The sequence below is a fragment of the Bos mutus genome, chromosome 12, assembly GCF_027580195.1.
Source record: "Bos mutus isolate GX-2022 chromosome 12, NWIPB_WYAK_1.1, whole genome shotgun sequence".
Taxonomy (NCBI): Eukaryota; Metazoa; Chordata; class Mammalia; order Artiodactyla; family Bovidae; genus Bos; species Bos mutus.
Window position 1 is genome coordinate 23,172,547 of NC_091628.1, and position 23,570 is coordinate 23,196,116.

A 23,570-nucleotide genomic window follows, 5' to 3' on the forward strand; every position below is an offset into this window, starting at 1 on the left:
AAAATTATGATTGATTTTGATGTTAAGGACTAAAGAGGCACTGAGGCTTCTGGCTGCAAATTTATCACCACCTCCCTCTTCCAGGCAGATTGCCCTCAGCTCCCTGGCTGCGTGTCCTCCTCCTGGAACTGTGGCCAATCCCGGCCTCCCAGCACCTTTGTCAGAGGGTGAGATAAGACACTGCGATCCTGCAGGCTCCAGTCTGCTTATTTGTTCACAAGTGAGAAGCTGGCAAAAGGCTGTGTTATTTGAAATCACTGGGGAACAATAGCCTGCGAACTTCATGTTTTCAATCTATCCTTAGTCCCAAGAGTCACAAGTCATCAAGGATTGCTTGTAATGATTCTTCCTCTCTAACCCATGCCCCCAAACCTCTCAAAAATAAAGACGCCATAGAATGTGACTGTATTTTAAAAATTGCTTTTTTGGAGATTATTTTGTTGCCATGGTGCAGTTTTCTTTTGGGAGCCATTTTGAGCAACAGGATAGAATTTTTTAAAGTTACCCTTTATTGAATGTCTGCTGTGTGTGACACTGTGTTCCATCCCGCATGGATGCTAAGAAGTATTCTTACATTATAAAGGAGAAAGTGGTGTCAAAAAGTTGAATGACTTATGCAGAGTCCCTTAGCCTGTGAGTGATAGATTGGGACTGGAAATCAGATCTGCCTCCAAAGTTCTTGCTCTTAAATATCATTGAGTTTTCCTGGGGAGAGGTGAGTGGGGGAGGCGATGGAGCCCTTCCATTGCTTTTTTGCCTTCAATTCCAATCTTTTAGGTTCTAGAAGTCTGGGTGCTCACTATAGTTTTCCACTGTGTCTAGGACTCTTCAGACTTGCACACACATGAGCACACAAATCCTCATACACTCAAACTCCTTTTCACACTCTACCCATACTCCCCGTGTAACACCCACACTTACTTTCTCCCCCTCCACCTACCCCCATCTCCACTCACATCTCCTCCGCATGCTCCCCTCAACACACAGGGACTCAGTTCAGTTCAGTTCAGTCACTCAGTCATGTCCGACTCTTTGCGACCTCATGAATCGCAGCACACCAGGCCTCTCTGTCCATCACCAACTCCCAGAGTTCACTCAGACTCACATCCATCGAGTCAGTGATGCCATCCAGCCATCTCATCCTCTGTCATCCCCTTCTCCTCCTGCCCTCAATCCCTCCCAGCATCAGAGTCTTTTCCAGTGAGTCAACTCTTCACATGAGATGGCCAAAGTACTAGAGTTTCAGCTTTAGAATCAGTCCTTCTAAAGAAATCCCAGGGCTGATCTCCTTCAGAATGGACTGGTTGGATCTCCTTGCAGTCCAAGGGACTCTCAAGAGTCTTCTCCAACACCACAGTTCAAAAGCATCAATTCTTTGGCACTCAGCCTTCTTCACAATCCAACTCTCACACCCATACATGACCACTGGAAAAACAATAGCCTTGACTAGATGGACCTTTGTTGGCAAAGTAATGTCTCTGCTTTTCAATATAGTATCTAGATTGGTCATAACTTTCCTCCCAAGGAGTAAGCATCTTTTAATTTCATGGCTGCAGTCACCATCTGCAGTGATTTTGGAGCCCGAAAAAATAAAATCTGACACTGTTTCCACTGTTTCCCCATCTATTTCCCATGAAGTGATGGGACCGGATGCCATGATCTTCGCCTTCTGAATGTTAAGCTTTAAGCCAACTTTTCCACTTTCACTTTCATCAAGAGGTTTTTGAGTTCCTCTTCACTTTCTGCCATAATGGTGGTGTCATCTGCATATTTGAGGTTATTGAGATTTCTGCCGGCAATCTTGATTCCAGCTTGTGCTTCTTCCAGCCCAGCGTTTCTCATGATGTACTCTGCATAGAAGTTAAATAAGCAGGGTGACAATATACAGCCTTGATGTACTCCTTTTCCTATTTGGAACCAGTCTGTTGTTCCATGTCCAATTCTAACTGTTGCTTCCTGACCTGCATACAGATTTCTCAAGAGCCAGGTCAGGTGGTCTGGTATTCCCATCTCTTTCAGAATTTTCCACAGTTTATTGTGATCCACACAGTCAAAGGCTTTTGCATAATCAGTAAAGCAGAAATAGATGTTTTTCTGGAACTCTCTTGCTTTTTCCGTGATCCAATGGATGTTGGCGATTTGATCTCTGGTTCCTCTGCCTTTTCTCAAACCAGCTTGAACATCAGGAAATTCACAGTTCATGTATTGCTGAAGCCTGGCTTGGAGAATTTTGAGCATTACTTTACTAGCATGTGAGATGAGTGCAATTGTGCGGTAGTTTGAGCATTCTTTGGCATTGCCTTTCTTTGGGATTGGAATGAAAACTGACCTTTTCCAGGTCTGTGGCCACTGCTGAGTTTTCCAAATTTGCTGGCATATTGAGTGCAGCACTTTCACAGCATCATCTGTCAGGATTTGAGATAGCTCAACTGGAATTCCATCACCTCCACTAGCTTTGTTCGTAGTGATGCTTTCTAAGGCCCACTTGACTTCACATTCCAGGATGTCTGGCTCTAGGTCAGTGATCACACCATCATAATTATCTGGGTCGTGAAGATCTTTTTTGTACAATTCTTCTGTGTATTCTTGCCACCTCTTTTTCATATCTTCTGCTTCTGTTAGGTCCATACCATTTCTGTCCTTTATCGAGCCCATCTTTGCATGAAATGTTCCTTTGGTATCTCTAATTTTCTTGAAGAGATCTCTAGTTTTTCCCATTCTGTTGTTTTCCTCTATTTCTTTGCATTGATCACTGAGGAAGGCTTTCTTATCTCTTCTTGCTATTCTTCGGAACTCTGCACTCAGATGTTTATATCTTTCCTTTTCTCCTTTGCTTTTTGCTTCTCTTCTTTTCACAGCTATTTGTAAGGGACTATCTGCATATAAATGCGAAACGGAGATCCCACTCTACTTTTGATTTTCTAACCTGTTTTTTCCCCATTAAGCCATATCATGCTTTATATGATTTTTGGACAATTCACAACTTACAAATTTTTCAGTAGATTCAACTGACTCTATAACTCGAGTGAAAGTGTTGCATCTGACTCTCTGCAACCCCGTGGACTGGAACCCACTAGGGTCTTCTGTTCATGGAATTCTCCAAGAGAGGATACTGGAGTGGGTTGCCATTTCTTCCTTCAGGTATCTTTCCTGTCTCAGGGATCAAGCCACATGTCTCTTGCACTGTAGGCAGCAGATTCCTTACCTTCTGAGCCACTAAGGAAGCCATAGAGTCCAAGAAGGCTAACCAATTCCTAGACCTGTGTGTCTTTCATATGCAAACCAAGCAATTCAGAGCTCCTACCCCACCCGCCTCCTTTCTCTGGCTCTAACACTCTGGTCCAGATCTATGTGCTCCAATCACCCCAGCGCCAGGCACTAGGTAAGCAGAGACAACTCTGTCTAGAGCCCAGTGAAATGATTCAAACCTAATAATTTCAGCTCAGTGTTCAGCTCATCCTACACAAGTTCACCTGCCTTATCCATCCCTTCCCATGGAAACCACAGTAGTGGCTCTTGCCTACACTTCACCTTCACTCCTTTTGCCTCCTGATGGACACTGTGGCTCCCCTGGCGCTCATTTTGGGAGCTGAGTATAATAAGTATCTTTTCAATGGCAATTATCTCTTAATCTGTTGGCCTTGTCATACCTGAATTATAATAAAACTTACATTTAAGAGTTTTATTGGGCTTCCCTGGTGGCTCAGAGAGTAAAGAATCTGCCTGCAATGCAGGAGATCCAGGTTTGATCCCTGGGTGGGGAAGATCCCCTGGAGAAGGAATGGCAACCCACTTCGGTATTCTTGCCTGGAGAATCCCATGGACAGAGGAGTGGGGTGGGCTACAGTCCATGGGGTCGCAAAGAGTTGGACACAACTGAAAGAGATGAGCGATGGCAACCCACTCCAGTACTCTTGCCTGGAAAATCCCATGGACGGAGGAGCCTGGTAGGCTGCAGTCCATGGGGTCGCGAAGAGTCGGACACAACTGAGCAACTTCACTTTCACATTTCACTTTCCTGCAATGGAGAAGGAAATGGCAACCCACTCCAGTGTTCTTGCCTGGAGAATCCCAGGGACCGGGCGCCTGGTGGGCTGCCGTCTGTGGGGTCGCACAGAGTCGGACGTGACTGAAGTGACTCAGCAGCAGCAGCAGCAGAGAGACTAGCACTTTCACTTTCTATTTAAGATATGGCAGCTGGTGGTTAGGCAGGAGTCTGTATAGGGTCAGCTCAAATGGGCCTGACTCATCTCCTGATGGCTTTTTTCTCTAGTCAGGTCCACTTTGACTAATTCTGGCTTGGGGACGTTTCCTTTAAATTGAGCGCCTCTTGGGGTGGTTGTGACTTTCTGGCAGGGAGATCTTAGTTCTAACTGTCAGTATCCTCGTGGAGCTGGATGGTCAGTCTTCCCTTTCTTGGTTCCATTCCCCAAGCTCCTGAAGGCCAGGCTTTCTCCCTCACAGCTTGGAAATTTCCAGCACACAGACCTTCTTTTTCTTCTGTGGCGGGGACTGACCAATCCATCCACATATCTCTGTTGCTGATCACAACCTTTCTGCTAAAACACAACTTTTTCTCCCCTGACTCTTGGAAGTGTTGGGAGAACTTTGACACAGGAGTTTCCCGTCCCCCCAGCTCCAATAATTCTGTGTATTTTGCCCATTTTAGGGGGTAATTCTTCAATAGCAGGGCTTCCCTGATAGCTCAGTTGGTAAAGAATCCACCTGCAATGCAAGAGACCCTGGTTCAATCCCTGGGTTGGGAAGATCCGCTGGAGAAGGGATAGGCTACCCACTCCAGTATTCTTGGGCTTCCCTTGTGGCTCAGCTGGTAAAGAATTCGCCTGCAATGCAGGAGACCTGGGTTCAATCCCTGGGTTGGAAAGATCCCCTGGAGAAGGGAAAGGCTACCTACTCCAGTATTCTGGCCTGGAGAATTCTGTGGACTGTATAGTCACGGGGTCACAAAATAGTCCGACATGGCTGAGTGACTTTCACTTTCACTACTTCAGTACCAATAAAGGGCTGTCTTTTTGTTTCCTTTTGGCATTAAAATATTAGGGAATTCCCTGGTGGTCCAGTGGTTAAGATTCTGTGCTTTCACTGCCAAGGGTGCGGGTTCAATCCCTGGTCAAGGAAACTAAGATCCTGCAGTGTGGTCAACAACAACAAAAATAAAATAAATACAAACTAATGTAAAATTAATAAATGACTGATTTAAAATAATCAAATGATATTAAAATAAACCAAACGAGATTACTGACTTAGGTTTGTTGCTGTTGTTTAGTTGCTAAGTCTTGTCTGACTCTGCGACCCTGTGGACTGTAGCCCACCATTCTCCTCTGTTCCTGGGATTTTCCCAGCCAGAATTCTGGAGTGGGTAGCCATTTCTTACTCCAGGGGAGCTTGCCAACCCAAGGATAGAACCTGAGTCTCCTGCATTGGCAGATGGATTCTTTGCACCAAGGCACCATGGAAGCCCATTAACTTAGGTTAACTTTGCAAAGAAGTGACTAATCTCCTTGGCAGTAAAGACCCTTGGCAACAGATCAGATGAGTTGGTTCATCTTCACCAGTGCAGCTTAGCCAGGTCTAGTCAACCTTCCCTCTCATCTGCCATGGCCCCACCCCGTGAAATGTTAGTCACTTAAGTATGTTGTTGTCTCTAAATATCCATTGCCCTGGCAGCTCTCTGGCCGTGTCTGCACCTGTTACAATGGGTAGGCAGGTGCTAAGACCCTGAGGAGCAGCAGTATTTCACCACCAGCATTAAGGAAGTCATGGGGTAGACAGACCTGTAGGTCCCAGGGTGAAAACCTACAGATGCTCAAGGCTGTAGAATCAGAATGGAAAACAACTGCCAGTCATTGCCGACTACAGGGATCCCGTGATTTTTGTGTGGCTAAAAGGTATAGAATACACCCCAATAACTTAGCCGTTTGAACACTTTATGTTTATACGGGTTTTATTTATATTCAACATGTGATATGTTGTAAAGGAAAACAGGTGCAGTTATAAAACACAAGGGGAGCAAGAATTCATTTAGACATGGACTTAAGACTGCATAACTCCAAATTGTTTGCATAATTGAATTCCCAGGGATAAACTTCAATATCCAGCAAATATGCAGTGCCTTAGTAAATAGAAAAAAAAACCTAGACTCTGTGTGAAGAATTCCCATGGGAAAAATCACAAAGGCTATTAAGTTCTCAAATAATTCTATTACACACCGTTATGTCACTCGGGGGCTAGATAAATATAAATTTGTCGAGTGTTTTGGAGGGCACTTGATACACAAGCAGGCACTTAAAATGATTATAAAGCACACAATTCTTTGTCCAGGATAAAGTTTTTTGTATAGACAAATGGACTTAAAAAATATCTTGCCAAAAGCTTGAATTCCTAAAGCCACAGACAAAGACTCTGCTTTGTATTCTTTTTGTAATGTGCTTAATGTGGGCCCTTACAGAAATTTTCTTTTAGTCTTACTAATAATTATCTTCTTATATTTTAAGTGATTTTTATTATAATGGTCTTTGTTTTTAATATTAGTTTTTAAAGTTTACGTTTCTCTTTTCTTTCTTCTTCTTTTTAGCTACAGTACTGAGATTTCCTGTTACAGGATCACTCAAACATCAGAAAAAATAAATGTCTGTAGCAGAAATTCACTGAGAGTGTCTAAACAATCATGTACTCAGTGGAAGCCACATCTGGGCAGCAGTAAAGGAGTTTTGTGCATTTGATGACTGTAATTTTAAATACTTCAACAGTGTTAACATTTCAACAAAGTTTCTGGCCATTCATTTCATTCCAAGGTATTCCATCATCCAAAACAACCTCATCTTGTGATCTTTGACCTTTTATTCTTGCTCAATTAAATTCTTAAAGGGATGTTTTTTACATTTTAAATGTCAATGTTGAATCTCCACTGAGAGAAAAATCAAGACACAGATTGTCATCACATTATTCAATATGATGCCTTTGATCTTTTGCAGGAAGTTCTTTTCTCCTCCTTCATCCAAAAGCCTTAACGTTTTCTAAAGAAGGGACACTATACAAGCCCTGTGCTCACTTGCCAGCTTTCAGATGACTGAGAACACTAACGATTTAGTGAAAACAGTAACGGTTTCAAAACTAAAAGGGAAGCACTACTGAAAAAACAACAGATCTCAGAGAGGGTAAAAAACAAGCCCACAAGAGAAACAAGGACATAAAGGAGGGAAAACGGAAAGAAAACAAAGTGAAAGTAGATGTCGTTGCTAGAGCAGTAGTTTTTGATGTTGTCGAATTTGTTCTTTAGCAAAACACAATATTGAAAACAATATAAACAAATATTAAGGAACAGAAAGCAAATGCACTTGAAAGACAGGAAAGGAAAAAAAAACACCTTTCTTGTTTAAAAGTTTGTAAGTTCAACATTCTCATTTTTCTTCCATGAAAAAAAAGAGTCTCACATTAGTCTGTATTGTTTATCAACTTTAGTTCTAAAAGAATCAGCTTTCTTTCCCTATTTTAAAGGTTTCTTTGTAATCTTTTTAGTAAAAACTGTAGGAAAATATCATGCATTTCTGTTTTAGAATCTCTTATCAAAATAACTACCAAAATCTCAAAGTACTATGTTCTTAATATCGAAGGATATGGAAACAGAGAGAATTAAACACGGTTACCTTGAACATATGGATAGTTTCTAAGAAGAAACTAGAAACCTATGTCATTCAGTTCAGTTCAGTTCAGTCGCTCAGTCGTGTCCGACTCTGCGATCCCATGAATCGCAGCACGCCAGGCCTCCCTGTCCATCACCAACTCCTGGAGTTCATTCAGACTCATGTCCATCGAGTCTGTGATGCCATCCAGCCATCTCATCCTCTATTGTTCCGTTCTCCTCCTGCCCCCAATCCCTCCCAGCATCAGAGTCTTTTCCAATGAGTCAACTCTTTGCATGAGGTGGCCAAAGTACTGGAGTTTCAGCTTTAGCACCATTCCTTCCAAAGAAATCCCAGGGCTGATCTCCTTCAGAATGGACTGGTTGGATCTCCTTGCAGTCCAAGGGACTCTCAAGAGTCTTCTCCAACACCACAGTTCAAAAGCATCAATTCTTCGGCACTCAGCTTTCTTCACAGTCCAACTATGTATTAATAATACTTGAATCAGTTCTAGGGAAACGATCTCTTAAGGAAACACATTAACCTTTGAATTAGTATCAAAGAAACTCCCACTATGGTCTGTTTTTACAAATGAGCATTGTGTTGATCTTGAAAATCTTCATAATGGGCAATTCCAGTTAAAACTATGGTTTTCGGGTCATTATTTCCTAGAAGTGTGATTTTTTTTTTTTAATGCATGTGAGCCTCCGTGTGTGTGTTAAGAGTAGTATTTATAGTTTCTGGCCAAATTATACTTTTTAAAGCCTTGACAAGTTGGGCTGTTGAGCATGTGTGTTCTATTCATTTGTCATATGGTCAGTGAAGACACCTGTTTCCATCCTTTTATTATTGCTATCATGGCTAGAAAAAAAATGAAAGTTTCAAAGATCCATAATATTCTGGCTTTCAAATTAGTACAATTATGTAAATTCTAATTTGTAAATTATTTGCATCTTTAAAAATATTTCTTTTCTTTTTCCTATTAAAGTATAACATTGATTTCTAAGTTAATCCTAAATAGATATTTTCAAAGCAGTAGCTGAAATCAAATTTCCAACTCTTAAAATCTAGATGTCATTCCATTTCACTGTTATTGTTACCCTAACATTTCTCAGGCTGGGGCTATTTTAACCCCTAGCACCAATTTGTCTGAGGAAGGGCTCTCTGTGGTTTTTACTCAGTTCTGTTTTCATTTTGAAAATTGACTTTGGAGTTGGTGAGTAGGCTGGTGGCTCAGATGGTTAAAAATCTGCCTGCAATGCAAGAGACACAGGAGACACCGGTTCGATCCCTGGGTTGGGAAGATCCCCTGGAGAAGGAAGTGGCAATCCACTCCAGTATTCTTGTCTGGAGAATTCCATGGACACCAGGCAGGATACAGTCCGTGGGGTTGCAAAGGGCTGGACATGACTGAATGACTAACACTTTGGAGTTGGTAACTTGGAAAATAATAAGAGGTAAGACGACTTGATAAAGAGGCTCTTGGTTGCTTCCAGAACTGAATCCCTTGGCATTGAGCCCAGAGTCAATCCTCCTGTCACAAACACTCTGCAATAGAATGGCAGCGGATTACTAGTGGCCTTTCTTCATATCATTCGCAAATCGTGATGCTTGTGTGAATCACAGCGTGCGACTTTAGGACATGCGGTTGATGTTAAAGAACCAGAAGAGCTTAGCTGTTACACCACATCCTTGGAATAAAGTAGGCCTATCTTCCATGAAGAAGAAAAAATACGCCGGGCCTCCCACATCACTGGGGCTTCCCTGGTGCCTCAGTGGTAAAGAATTTGCCTGCCAATGCAGGAGATGGGGGTTCAGTCTCTGGGTCAGGAAGATCCCCTGGAGAAGGAAATGGCAACCCACTCCAGTATTCTGGCCTGGGAAATTCCATGGATAGAGGAGCCTGGCGGGCTACAGTCCATGGGGTCACAAAGAGTGGGCCTCAACTCAGCGACCCAACTCTCTGCAACATGCTTTCTCTGCACAGTTGTGTAAAGGATGATTCCATCAAATTTCTTATTTGAAATATTTGGTGTTAGATCTGTGTTCAGAATGATCCATAACATGTGGGGTTCTTTAGATGGAGAGGAGCTGACTCCTCTGCTCCTGTGGAGAGAGGTTGTTAAACTATAGTTCACAGATAGGCTTAGTGTCTTCTTCATCCAAGAGGGAAACAAATGCAAATCTTGATCCCTTCAGTCCAAAGAAACAGCCTCATTTGATGGTAACCTGCCCCAGGGTACGAACAGTAGCTTGGGCTAATCCTAGAGGAACATTGAGTAAACATTAACTGAGGGAACGAACTGAAATAAATAAAACCATATGCATTTTAATGCTTCATGGTTCATATGTCAGGTGAGCAGTTAATGCTTAATATTGAGTTTTGTGTTTCCTATGCAATGTCAACTTGTTTTGTTGGAGTCAGAAGCTACTGAGATCTAAGGAGTGATTACTGCTTACACCCTGTCCTCTATGGGAATTTATTTTAGGTATTTATTTTATGTATATATGGGAATTTATTTTACTAGAATGATTCTCTAAAACTAGAATATTGAAACTATTCTATAAGGGTCTGTCTTACTGTACAGAAAAGCATATGTCTGATGCCTTTTTTTTTCCACTAAAGAGTTTTTAATGATTAGACATCTATTAAATCACATATTAAGTATACATATATTAACAAATGATGCAGAAGTCCAAGTAGTTCATACTTAAGAAAGCTATACCTGCCTATTTCCCATAGGCTCTTTTCCCTCCACCCCCATGGGGAAGGAAGAAGAGAAAGGGAAATAGAGAAGGAGATGGGCAGAGAGGAAGAGATTTTTCTAGAAAGGGCATTTTCTATATTACGTGAGCTCTCCAATTTATCCAGTCATCTCACCAGAACAACTCATTGTAGAGAGAAATTTGGTATAAAACCAGCCTGGCCCAAAGGTTTACAATAGCCTTCTTGTAATGACGCTTGCCTGATAACATAGTCAGTGATAGAAACCCCCAAGGCTGTTTGACAATCAGGCTCAGAGCATCTTAATAAAACATAATATAAAGTCAATTGAGAGTACTTGCTCTAAGTTTCCATAAAACTGAATCCAATGCTAAGTTGTAAAAAAAGTCCACACACTATTTAAAGTTGCTAAAGAAATGCCCATTCTTATGCAAGTCACGAGGTAGCCAAAGAAGTCGCTAAGCATCTACCAGAAAGCAAAATAAAAGGGAAAGTGATCATTAAGAAAGTATTAATGTTTATTTGATAAGTGATCTCCTGGGTCATACAGTACTTTCTGTGTATAGAAGTCCTCCCGTGGACCACCTACACTGGAGTTGTAGGTGACATTTATGTATTCCCCAATGCAAGAAGACTACAGTCTACCCTATTCTTTAAAAGACTTTGAATGTCAAGTTCAGGGCTGCCCCCACTTCTGGCCTCTCTCCCAGCACCAATGTCACTTCTTTTCTCCAGTGAAGTGAAATGACTGGGGCTCACAGACACCAGCTTGAAAGTGCCTGAATGACCCGAGGAGGCCGCTGTGACTGTATTAGTCAGCCGTGTCTGACTCTTTGCCACCCACGGACTGCAGCCCACCAGCCTCCTCTGTCCATGGGACTTCCCAGGCAAGTGGATTGCCATGCCCTGCTCCAGAGGATCTACCCAACCCAGGGATTGAACCTGCATCTCCTGCATTGCAGGCGGTTTCTTTACTGACTGAGTCATTGACCTTCTAAAAATCTCCAGTCCACCAGAATGTCCAGCTTGGCCAGATTATACCTAGGCATGAGAGGGAATCCCAGACAGCACTTGAGAGGGAGTCTTTAGGTCAGGTTCTTTTCCTGCTGACCTATTTCTGCTTGAAATACCTGTACTAACTTTTGGAAGATTGGTCACTAAACTACTGACTTATCAACTGAAAATTCCGCTATTTGGTGAAACCACATTTCTCAGAAAGACAATAGGAGGCTTTTCAAATAAGCTCACTCAAGTTCCTTGGTTTTTAACCCTGGAAACAGTATTTTTAGATACTGAGATGGACTGCAATGCAGTTCATTTCACAGAACTGAAGATGTCAGAGAGCTGAAGCTTTTTCTTTGATCAAAGAAGAATATGATTGGTGATTCCCTGGTGGTCCAGTGGTTAGAACTCTGAGCTTCCACTGCAGGGGGCACAGGTTCGATCCTTGGTTGGGGAAGTAAGATCTTGCATGCCTTGTGGCATGGCCAAAAAAAGAAGAAGAAGAATATGATCAGTGATGCTGGCCATCTCTAAGATCATCTCTGGAATGACGGTTGAAGGGATTCCCATTGTTTGGACCAGGTGCTGCTTAGGAAGCTAATAAAATGCCTTCTGGACAATTTACATTTAGGACCTCATTGTGCAATGCTATTGCGAGGGTTAACCTCATGTGTCATTGTCAAAATGTTCTTTTATTCTATAAAGTATACGTAAGAGGCACTTTGGTTAAACATATTATATTAATAAATACCACTTTCTCCCTTCACCATCATAATGACATTTCTCCTTATCATTTATGGGTTAAATACTGCAAACATCTAGGCTCAGTTCTTCGAGAACATTGTCTTGTAAATGGGGATCTAACTCTATGGCATTTCTTCATCATCAAACTGTCACCATCCTTCTCATGTCCCACAAATGAGCACCAATAAGGTATATTATCACACAAGAACTCTACTATTTCTTACTATGTACCCAAACAGAGCAGTCTCTCTTCAACCATCTTCTCCAGACTCAACATATTCTTTGGTTTAATTTAAAATTAAATAAGCAAATGAAACAAGCAGGATCCGAAGAAGATGAGGAACAAAGCAAATGCAAGTGGCTGAGCTACTTGCCCTCTATCTTTCCTTCCACTCCCTCTCAAGTAGGAAAAAAAGGTGATTTGTGGGTTGAGCTACCCTTGGTCATAATTCTATGCTGTCTTCGCCTATTAGAAAACTTGTCACCATAAACAATGTGTTTATCATTCTTCAAGACTACTGATGAAAACCTTTCGAGTACTAAAATGTTATGTAATGAATAAACAGTGTGATAATTGCACCTTCAAGATTCACACCAACATAGCAACAAGAGACTCCTGTTAAGTTTCTGAAGGAGTCTGTGAGCACCAGGTTCATCTCCACTGCGTAGAGAAAATGCCTAAGGTGAGTACATTCGTCACCGCCTACCATGGCTCTGTGTACACCTGGATATGCACTTGATGCCTTCTGGGCAAGAGGAAAGATGTGGTCTACGGTCTGAAGGTGTCCTCTGATGCCTGAATGAGTAGACAGAATGCCAGTCAATGTTCACTAGTACAGGCAGGTCCTCTGAGCAGCTTTGTCACAGAAGTCCCCAATTCTCTGCTGTCAACAGAAGCACTGGGTTGGTTTTGATTGTCTTTTCTTGGGCACTGGAGGAAAAGGCTGGGTTTCCCCTGCAGCCATCAAACCTCTGAGCTGTCGCTGTGGTGGCTCACCGAGGGCATCATGGGCTCACGGCTGCTGGGGTCCTTGGGTGTGTCCTTCCTCCTGGCACCCTTCTTGCCCTGGTGCATCCTCACCGCGACGGCAGTGAGGATGACGGCCAGGAGTCCCACCACGACGCCCCCCACCACCGTAAGCAGGCTGACCTCAGAGCTGGGACTGTTGAGCTCCCGGGGGAGGACGCCGTCAGGGGAAACCCTCCCATGAAGGATCTGCTTCCTGCTGCTGCGGTCCAGGGCGACGTGCTGGATGTTCGTTCCCCGGTTGTTCTCAGCCCCGATTTCCCACGCCAGCGGAGGGCTGCTTCTGATCTCCCTCTTCTTCCGGCTCTTGGTAGCTGCCTGGGGCTTCCCTTGACCCACCAAAGAGTGGTACCGGTACTCCACGCTGCGTTTGCCAATGCCTCGGTTGGCACTGTCTTTCGATCTTACCGTGTAGATGGTGTGTACATACCATTCTCGACCCAGAGCAACCTAGAAACACAATTCTACTCATTAGAAAATTTAATCCTAGGGCAATCTAAAAATTCACAACTCTCTGCAAGAGAAATTCATAACAGAGATCATGAATAATCATTTAATTTAGTCTGCAGAATTAATATATTTAATATCGCTGTATGTGTAGTCTGTGCAAGGCTTTGTGTAAAGCACTCTGTAAAATACTCTGTGCAACTCTTAAGGGAACATGTGCAGGTAAATATCTGTCAGGGCTGCAGAGAACTCCAGACCACACAGTCTAACGTATTCACTTAAAAAATGAGTGGATGACACAGACACAGAGAATAAATGAGTGGTTACCAGCAGAGGGGAGGGTCAACATAAGGATTGGAAAGTGGGAGATGAAAAAACTATTGGATGCAAGATAGGCAATAAGGATGTACTGTATGACATGGAGATAGAGCCAATATCTTGTAATATTAATACCGGTAAATGAGACAGTAACCTTTAAAAACATATAAAAATTTAACAATTAAAAAAAGTTTAAAAATGAGCAAATGAGAATACATAGCAGTTAAGTGACTTGCCCAATATCATTGAACTAGTTAGAATCAGAGGCAGGGCTAGAGGTAAGACTTTCTGAAGCTCAGAACTCTTTTTCTAGTGTGTCTTGCTGTGTATTTACATATAAGGCCATAGAAAACTTTTTCTGCTTTTTTCAGGGTCTGTGAAAAGAAGGTTCTTCAAAGACTTCAGGATTTGACTTCAGGTCAAATGCTTTGAGGGCTAACAATAAAAACAAACAAACAAAAAGTCAGGATTTCCCTGGTGGTCCTGGTCCTGGTGGCTCAGTTTATGTGCTCCCAATGCAGGGGCCTGAGTTGAGTCCCTGGTCCGGGAGCTAGATCCTGCATGCCGCAACTCAGAGTTCACATGCTGGAACTAAAGATCCTGCTTGCTACAGTTAAGACCTGGCACAGTCAAATACATAAATTAACAAGTAAATATTTTTAAAAAATCATACTTTGACTTCCTATTTGAAAAGATTCAGGATAACAGACATGCTTCCTTAAATTCCCTCTTTAGCAAAATAGTGAAGTGAGAGTTGCTCAGTCGTGTCCAACTCTTTGCGACCCCATGAACTATAGAGTTCATTCAATTCTCCAGGCCAGAACACTGGAGTGGGTAGTCTTTCCCTTCTCCGGGGGATCTTCCTAACCCATGGACTGAAGCCAGGTCTTTAGCATTGCAGGTGAATTCTTTACCAGCTGAGCCTCAAGAGAAACCCTTAGTGGAATAAGGGTAATATATTTCTCCAGCCCATCCTATTTAGTCAATTTTCAGTAAACATCCTGAAAGATGCACTTGCTACCCCAAGGATTCACAATATGAACACATCTCTGAATTTGTCTCATTTGTCTGCTCAATGTTATGGTCTCCTGGGTATCTTTCTACCTTCTGTCTCTAGGTTAGCTCTTCTTATTTTGGTCTATGAAGAATGGAGATTTCTGTGCTGTGCACAATTGTTTTTCTGAGTCCAGCTGTTCATTTAAGATCACTCTAATAAAGATAGTCATAAAAAGTCAAATGAAAGGAGATTTTGAAGAAGACCACCAGAGTTCCTAACCAACAGGTTTAGATTTATACTCTGGGCTGAATAAGGGTCTTCATTACATATAGACATAAAACATGATGAATATATTGATAAACATAATAATAGCTAACGTTTATGGAATGTTCATGATGCACTCGGAGAAGGCAATGGCACCTCACTCTAGTACTCTTGCCTGGAAAATCCCATGGGCGGAGGAGCCTGGTAGGCTGCAGTCCATGGGGTCGCTAAGAGTTGGGCACGACTGAGCGACTTCACTTTCACTTTTCACTTTCATGCATTAGAGAAGGAAATGGCAACCCACTCCAGTGTTCTTGCCTGGAGAATCCCAGGGACAGAGGAGCCTGGTGGGCTGCCATCTATGGGGTCCACAGAGTCGGACAAGACTGAAGTGACTTAGCAGCAGCAGCAGCAGCAGCAGTATGATGCACTCAGGACGGTCCGGAGCGGTTTACATGCATTATCTTACTCAAAGTTCACATGAACTCTACATAATACGGCAATTACTGCCTCTTATCTGGGAAATGTCTGAGGCATTCCAGTGTTAAGTGGCTTGCATGTGATTGCACAGCTATTGTAAGGAACCTTGTTTCTGGCTCACCTGAAAGAGTGGTGTTGAGTCGACTTTAAATCCATCAGATCCAGGCTGATTCACTAAGAGGATAGCTTCAGGGTCATCCACTGCCAGTTTGGCATTAAACAGGACATTTCCAAAGCTGGTGGCTTGTGTCTCTGGTTGAGCTTTGTCCTTTAGGCAATAAGGAAAACGAGGATTGCTGTGGATAATGTCAACATTTGCAAACACAGGAGGTTTTCCTATTAGTTTTGTGCAAGTACCCTTTACCATAAAAGATCACCATTTGGTTTCATTTTTAAAAGATGCTTTTGTTTTAAAATAGAAGACAGAAACAATTAACTTTGACTGTCTAATCTGGTGCATTGTTTGGGTCAGAGCACTTACCACAATTTTAAATCTATATAAGAGTGAAGGTGAATCAGCCAAGCAGCCGTATTCTGCGTTCGTTGGATTGTACTTGGGAACATAGCCGTCAGCCCCGGTGCACAGAAACACCTTCTCAATGCTGCAGTAAAAGGAATCACCTAGATTCTGGACTGGATCCACCATGACCCGACCATAAATGATATCACCTGCAACAGACATGTGGAAATGTCCTTTCTATTAAGGGATATGGTGTGTCTCTGTGACGCAGCAAACAGTTTATGACAATAATGACACTAACAATAATATTCCCTTCTCTTTCTAATCTGGTATCAAATGTTGAAGGACTGTCTGCATGAGCTTCAGGGTCTCATACACTCCCAGGCCTCAGATAGGACCACTTGGCAGATGACCACAAGTACTGAAGATTTATTGACCTTTACATGCCAGTGGGAATAACCTCGAGGCATGGCTCATAACTTAACATTCATAACATCCCGTTGTAGTTTAAGTCCAGTTTACACAATACATTATTAGTTGGCAAGATGTAGGAAAATCATTATAGGATAACACAAAAATGAAAACACCAAACAAAGCCAAATTAGCTTTGTTTGCTTTTAAAGGAGGGTTTAATGAAACTCCCTGGTATTTCCTCATCTATTTCACGGCCACTACTGAACACCTACTGTGTGTACTAGGCATTTTGCTAGGTTCTGGGAATATATCACTAAACAAGACAGATACAATCCTAACCCATGAGCTACATTCTCATGTACTTGGGTGTATGAAATATTGAGTGTGTGCAACACACAGTAAACTGTGGAAAATTCTGAAAGAGATGGGCATACCAGACCACCTGACCTGCCTCTTGAGAAACCTACATGCAGGTCAGGAAGCAACAGTTAGAACTGGACATGGAACAACAGACTGGTTCCAAATAGGAAAAGGAGTACGTTGAGGCTGTATATTGTCACCCTGCTTATTTAACTTCTATGCAGAGTACATCATGAGAAACGCTGGGCTGGATGAAGCACAAGCTGGAATCAAGATTGCTGGCAGAAATATCAATAGCCTCAGATATGCAGATGATACTACCTTTATGGCAGAAAGTGAAGAGGAACTAAAAAGCCTCTTGATGAAAGTGAAAGAGGAGAGTGAAAAAGTTGGCTTTAAGATCAACATTCAGAAAATGAAGATCATGGCATCCAGTCCCGTCACTTCATGGCAAATAGATGGGGAAACAGTGGAAACAGTGTCAGACTTTTTTTGGGGGGCTCCAAAATCACTGCAGATGGTGATTGCAGCCATGAAATTAAAAGACGCTTACTCCTTGGAAGGAAAGTTATGACCAACCTAGATAGCATATTTAAAAGCAGAGACATTACTTTGCCAACAAAGGTCTGTTTAGTCAAGGCTATGGTTTTTCTAGTGGTCATGTATGGATGTGAGAGTTGGACTGTGAAGAAAGCTGAGCACCGAGGAATTGATGCTTTTGAACTGTGGTGTTGGAGAAGACTCTTGAGAGTCCCTTGGACTGCAAGGAGATCCAACCAGTCCATTCTAAAGGAGATCAGTCCTGGATGTTCTTTGGAAGGAATGATGCTAAAGCTGAAACTCTAGTACTTTGGCCACCTCATGTGAAGAGTTGACTCATTGGAAAAGACTCTGACGCTGGGAGGGATTGGGGGCAGAAGGAGAAGGGGACGACAGAGGATGAGATGGCTGGATGGCATCACTGACTCTGTGGATGTGAGTTTGAGTGAACTCTGGGAGTTGGTGATGGACAGGGAGGCCTGGTGTGCTGCAATTCATGGGGTCGCAAAGAGTCAGACACGACTGAGCGACTGAACTGAACTGAACTTGCAAAACAAAAAACATCCAAGGAAAAAATTCCAGACTTGTTTCAAAAATCACTTCAGTTCAGTTCAGTCGCTCAGTCATGTCTGACACTTTGAGACCCCATGAATTGCAGCATGCCAGGCTTCCCTGTCCATCATCAACTCCCGGAGTTCACCCAAACCCACATCCATTGAGTCAGTGATGCCACCCAGCCATCTCATCCTCTGTCGTCCCCTTCTCCTCCTGCCCCAATCCCTCCCAGCGTCAGAGTCTTTTCCAATGAGTTAACTCCTCATGAGGTGGCCAAAGTACTGGAGTTTCAGCTTTAGCAGCATTCCTTCCAAAGAACACCCAGGACTGATCTCCTTTAGAATGGACTGGTTAGATCTCCTTGCAGTCCAAGGGACTCTCAAGAGTCTTCTCCAACACCACAGTTCAAAAGCATCAATTCTTTGGCATTCAACTTAGTTAAGGGAAATCTCAGTTGGTAAAGAATATGCCTGCAATGCAGGAGACCCCGATTTGATTCTTGGGTTGGGAAGATCCCCTGAAGACATGATAGGCTACCCACTCCAGTATTTGTGGGCTTCCCTGGTGGCTCAGGTGGTAAAGAATCCATCTGCAATGCGGGAGATCTGGGTTCGATCCCTGGGTTGTGAAGATCCCCTGGGGAAGGAAAAGGCTACCCTCTCCAGTATTCTGGCCTGGAGAATTCCATAGACTGTATAGTCCATGAGGTTGCAAAGAGTAAGACATGACTGAGAGACTTTCACTTCACTAAGTGAAATAAAGGTTGATTTTCTGAGAATAAAATTCATCCTGTAACATATATCTGGATCCCTAGGTGGCTCAGTGGTAAAGAATCCACCTGCCAATGCAGGAGATGTAGGTTCGATCCTTGGGTCAGGAAGATCCCATGGAGAAGGAAATGCCAACCTACTCCAGTATTCTTGCCTGGAGAATCCCATGGACAAAGAAGCCTGGAAGGCTATAGTCTATGGGGTCGCAAAGCACATTAAATACATATCCAGTTTCAATGACCCCTCCCCCATCCCTGCCAAAATGATAAAGACCCAGTTACATTCTCAAAACCATAAAATAATTTGTAATTGTCCCCCTCAATCACAATCCCAATAAAGCAAAGGACAACAGACACAATGGCAAACAGACAGAGCAGGCCTCTCGTTTGTAAAGTGATACCTTCTGCAAAGGCAACGTCGCTCTCCTGCCCAAATCCCATGGATCCGTCAGACAGCCAGAGGCTCTTCTTGGAGAGGAGGTACATCTGGGTGTTCAAGCTAAACTCAGCCGCCACTGGGTCACTGACCTAAAACCAAGTGTAAAAGCCCTCTTATGTGTTGTTGATGGTTTTGGTGGTGCACAAACACATTATGTGCAGAAACACACATGCGCTGTACCCTGGCATAAAAAACACTAAACTCTGCACTGTGATCAGTGTTCATGTCCAACCAAACCGACTTAAGGAATTATGACACTGGCTTTGTCCTTCTTAAGAAGGCAAAATGGTCAACATTAAACCATTTTTTAAAACACTTTTTTGATGTGGGTCATTTTTAAAGTCTTCATTGAATTCGTTACAATATTGCCTCTGTTTTTTATGTTCTGGTTTTTTTGGCTGCTAGGCATGTGGGATCTTAGCTTCCTGACCAGGGATCAAACCTGCGTCCCCTGCATTGGAAGCTGAAGCCTTAACCACTGGACCACCAGGGAGGTTCCAGGGTTAAATCATTTTTTAAAATGGGACTAACTAGCATTGCTTGAGCTTATTTCCACTGATTTATTGGGATATATAAAGGATGTATATACATATCCTTTATATATATAAAGGATATACAAATATCACGGTCAGTGGAAGGCCAACATTTAGTGTAAGTTCTTGGGCAAAAGATTTTCTCATATTTCTTTTAATGCATATTGACGATTTGGTACTTTGAGGCGGCGTAAATGACAGGATATTCATTCTCCTCAATGATCAAGAGCAAGACAAAGAAGTGTAGAACTCTGGGGAAAAGTCTCAAATCTCCAAGGTAGCAGACTCCAGAGGAGACCAGATCACATAAGAAACAGTAACCCTTACAGACTCTTAAACTGTGGATTTGATATACTGAACCAGTAAGGAATAAAGGGCAATTCTTTCCTCTTTCTTTCCCCTCTTGCTCCCTTCCTGCCTGACTTCCTTTTTTCTCAGCATGCAAGAATTGAAGTCACTGGGTGAGAATTTTTTTTTTAACTGATAAAAGTAAACTATGCCTTTAACAAAGGGCTTCTACATGGGAAAAGGGACTTCCCTATAACTCAAACTGTAAAGAGTCTGCCCACAATGAAGGAGACCAGGGTTTGATCCCTGGGTCTGGAAGATCCTCTGGAGAAGGGAATGGCAATTCACTCCAGTATTCTTGCCTGGAGAATCCCATGGACAGAGGAGCCTGGCAGGCTACAGTCCATGGGGTCGCAGAGTCAGACATGACTGAGCAACTAACACACACACGTACACACGGGAAAAAGCATTCTATGAGACACACCTGTTGGAAGCGGATGTCAAGGTCAAAAGTGATAGGCTCTCTGGGGTTGCAGGTGACAGGCAGGCGGAATTCCTGATGGGATGGGGTGGTGCATGGCAGCAGTTTTACTGTGTAGGTCCCCGAGTAGTCACGGACCTTTAAGGAGCAGAGAGTTTGTGCTTTTCACTTAAAAATCTGAGGCGCAATCAAAGGAAGTAACAAAGACAAATGAAGAGTCTTAGTCACTTACTGCAAAGTCAGATACGAAGCTCCACTGCTGGACTGGCTGGTTATAGGTTGGTTCACTTCTTATGAGACGCAGGGAAAACGTTAGACCTGGATGATCGACTGACATGATCATTGAGCTTGTGAAGGATGCTAGAAAATTGCCAACAACAATAATGGTCTAGTGGTTAAAAGGATCATAACAGTTTAGAGTGTTCAAAGTGCCTTATGATACCTTATTTGCATGTATTCTTATAATAAGCCTACAAAGTTGGTATAATTATCCTCATTTCTCAGATAAAGAAACTGGACTAAGAGTGACTGTGTGACTCTCTCCGGATCTCTGGCATATGTGCCTTCTCATTCCTAATGCAGTGCTTTTTCCACTCTATCATTCTGCCAAAAAATAATTGTACAGAAATGCTCAGATGGGTCAAGGCTACTTTCCAGGGAGGCACAGCAGTTCAATAAAGGCTGATGTGAATGTACTCATTGTGCACTGAAGCTATGAAGTGAACCTCAGTCTACTCGCATCTGGGTAGACAGATCCGGGAAAACCCAATTTATAAATGGAGTCTAATTTTAATTAGATTGCCTCAATCGTGTCTAAACAAAGACTCAGTTTATTAGAAAGGTAGACATGCAGAAGGACACTGTAAAGACCAGGAAATCCCATTTTGCAAAACAGTCAGCTGCAATAAAACTAAATGATTCTTTTTGGTTCTGTATTTTGGAACTCAGACTCACAAAATTACAGCAAACCATCTTTCTCTTCCTGTGTCTTCAGCCATAGCCTCTCTTTTGTTTAGAGCTTGGATCCAGAAAAAGGAAGGACACAGAAGGCAGCACATGAACTATTTCCCCCTTCCAATCTGACATGAGTTGGCACACCAGTAAAATGTGCAAGCCAGTTTAGTAATGTGAAGTCGAATAAGAAGTTATTTCTGATGAAATGGAATTTTTAGAAAAGCTTAAACATGGGACATTAGTGACTGCCACATTATTGATATACATAGCACAATCTGCCAAATTAGTAAAATTACGTAGCTAATTCTTTAGAAAGTTAACATGTCTGAAACTAGGTATCATAGAGAAATGTTACTTCTGACACCATTATAACGGTCTCTTACAATACCTGGAAAAGAGCTGTGCTTGCTGAATAAATGATCAAATTTCTGAACAACGCATTTAAAGTAGAGAATGGGAATGTTATAGCTATGCTCTCTATCTAAAGGAAAATTCCTCTTAATTAACTTGGTAGATTTTTCTTTTATTTCTTTTGTTTAATTAATTTACTTTTTTGGCCGTACCACGTGGCTTGTGATCTCTATTCCTTGACTAGGGATTGAACCTGGGCCACGGAAGTGAAAATGTTGGATCTTGACCACTAGGGAACTCCTGATAGAATTTTCGTTTAAATTAACTTTAATCTTTTGGTATTTCCTCTAGAAGTCTACAGTGATGATTTTGTAGTTTATGAGACATATAGCTGAACAGTGATCAAGCCCTCATGTAGATACTCGCACATACACAATTCATTTGAAATTAAGGGCTTCAAAGCTCATAGGTAAGCATGTGGAAACACATGCAAATATGGAAAACCTATCTTCTTTTTTTGTCTGCAGAGTGGCTGTTTGTGGGTAATGGGGCTTACCAGGATGTGACAGCACAAACAAGCCATGGAACTGAGCCTCCGTCTTGAAGTTCACGACCAAACGCCCCTCTTCACTGATGCGCATGCTGGTTGGGTAGAGAGAACCTAGGATGGGACGATTCACAAGAGTGGAAATATTGGTGACCAGCAGCTCCAAATGTATGGAGTTTCTTCCAAAACCAAATTCAGATTCATCTCATGTTTAAGCATTCTAGCCAAAGGGTATTATCAGAAAAATTCTAAGTGATCAGAGAGACAGAAGTATTCTTATTTTGTTCTGTTTTTCTAACAAGAAGAATTGTCTGGAAGGCAGGCAAAATAGAATTAGGTCATACGAGTGAGGTCCATATGAAATATATGGATTGACGACAATAGGCCAAAGTATTTTTGAAACTTTGGTCTACATAAATTAAACTGTAAATGAGAGACAGAATGAACTGGTCAGACTTTGAAGATCTGCACATGTAGGTGGAAACAGGTTTTTGTTCTCCAGAATAATTCCAAATGTTATAGGCTTAATGAAAACTCCAAAGGCTTCCTAAGAAATTTAGCAAGTTGATCAAAGTTGGCTCCAGGTATAAGAAGGAAACCTGAGATTCTTATGTGGAAGCTGAGAACTGAGCGATGAATCTGCAGTAAGATTCACTTAAATATACATTTCTAAGGCAAGATATGGGATTAAAACGTTTGCAGGGATCTAAAAGGTTTATTCAGGGTGATCATATTACCTTTCACATAACCTTAAGGTAATCTTAAAGCCAGTCAATTCTGAAGGAAATCAGCCCTGGGATTTCTTTGGAAGGAATGATGCTAAAGCTGAAACTCCAGTACTTTGGCCACCTCATGCGAAGAGTTGACTCATTGGAAAAGACTCTGATGCTGGGAGGGATTGGGGGCAAGAGGAGAAGGGGACGACAGAGGATGAGATGGCTGGATGGCATCACTGACTCGATGGACGTGAGTCTCAGTGAACTCCGGGAGTTGGTGATGGACAGGGAGGCCTGGCGTGCTGTGATTCATGGGGTTGCAGAGTCGGACATGACTGAGCGACTGAACTGAACTGAACTGAATCTCTTTAAGATAATAGATTTTGAGATTTTTGAGAAAATATCAACAGTATTTTCTCTCTGGCTCATAAAAGGTCATGATGGTCAGACATGCAAGGAACCAGAACAGCAGTATGTGCTTGAAAAGAAACAGCATTAATTCTACCAATGGACTAA

General features: G+C 42.4%; 1 protein-coding gene across 1 annotated transcript in view; it reads right to left on the reverse strand.

The window, feature by feature from the left end:
- Nucleotides 1–121: 121 nt before the first annotated feature.
- The window catches only part of FREM2 (FRAS1 related extracellular matrix 2), a 166,175-nt gene continuing 142,726 nt past the window's right edge, over nucleotides 122–23,570 (reverse strand). Inside the window, 7 exon segments of the mRNA XM_005901576.3 lie at nucleotides 122–13,591; nucleotides 15,769–15,915; nucleotides 16,129–16,316; nucleotides 19,147–19,273; nucleotides 20,490–20,624; nucleotides 20,719–20,846; nucleotides 22,348–22,452. Coding sequence (XP_005901638.2) covers nucleotides 13,079–13,591; nucleotides 15,769–15,915; nucleotides 16,129–16,316; nucleotides 19,147–19,273; nucleotides 20,490–20,624; nucleotides 20,719–20,846; nucleotides 22,348–22,452 — 1,343 coding nt within the window. The 3' untranslated portion in view covers nucleotides 122–13,078.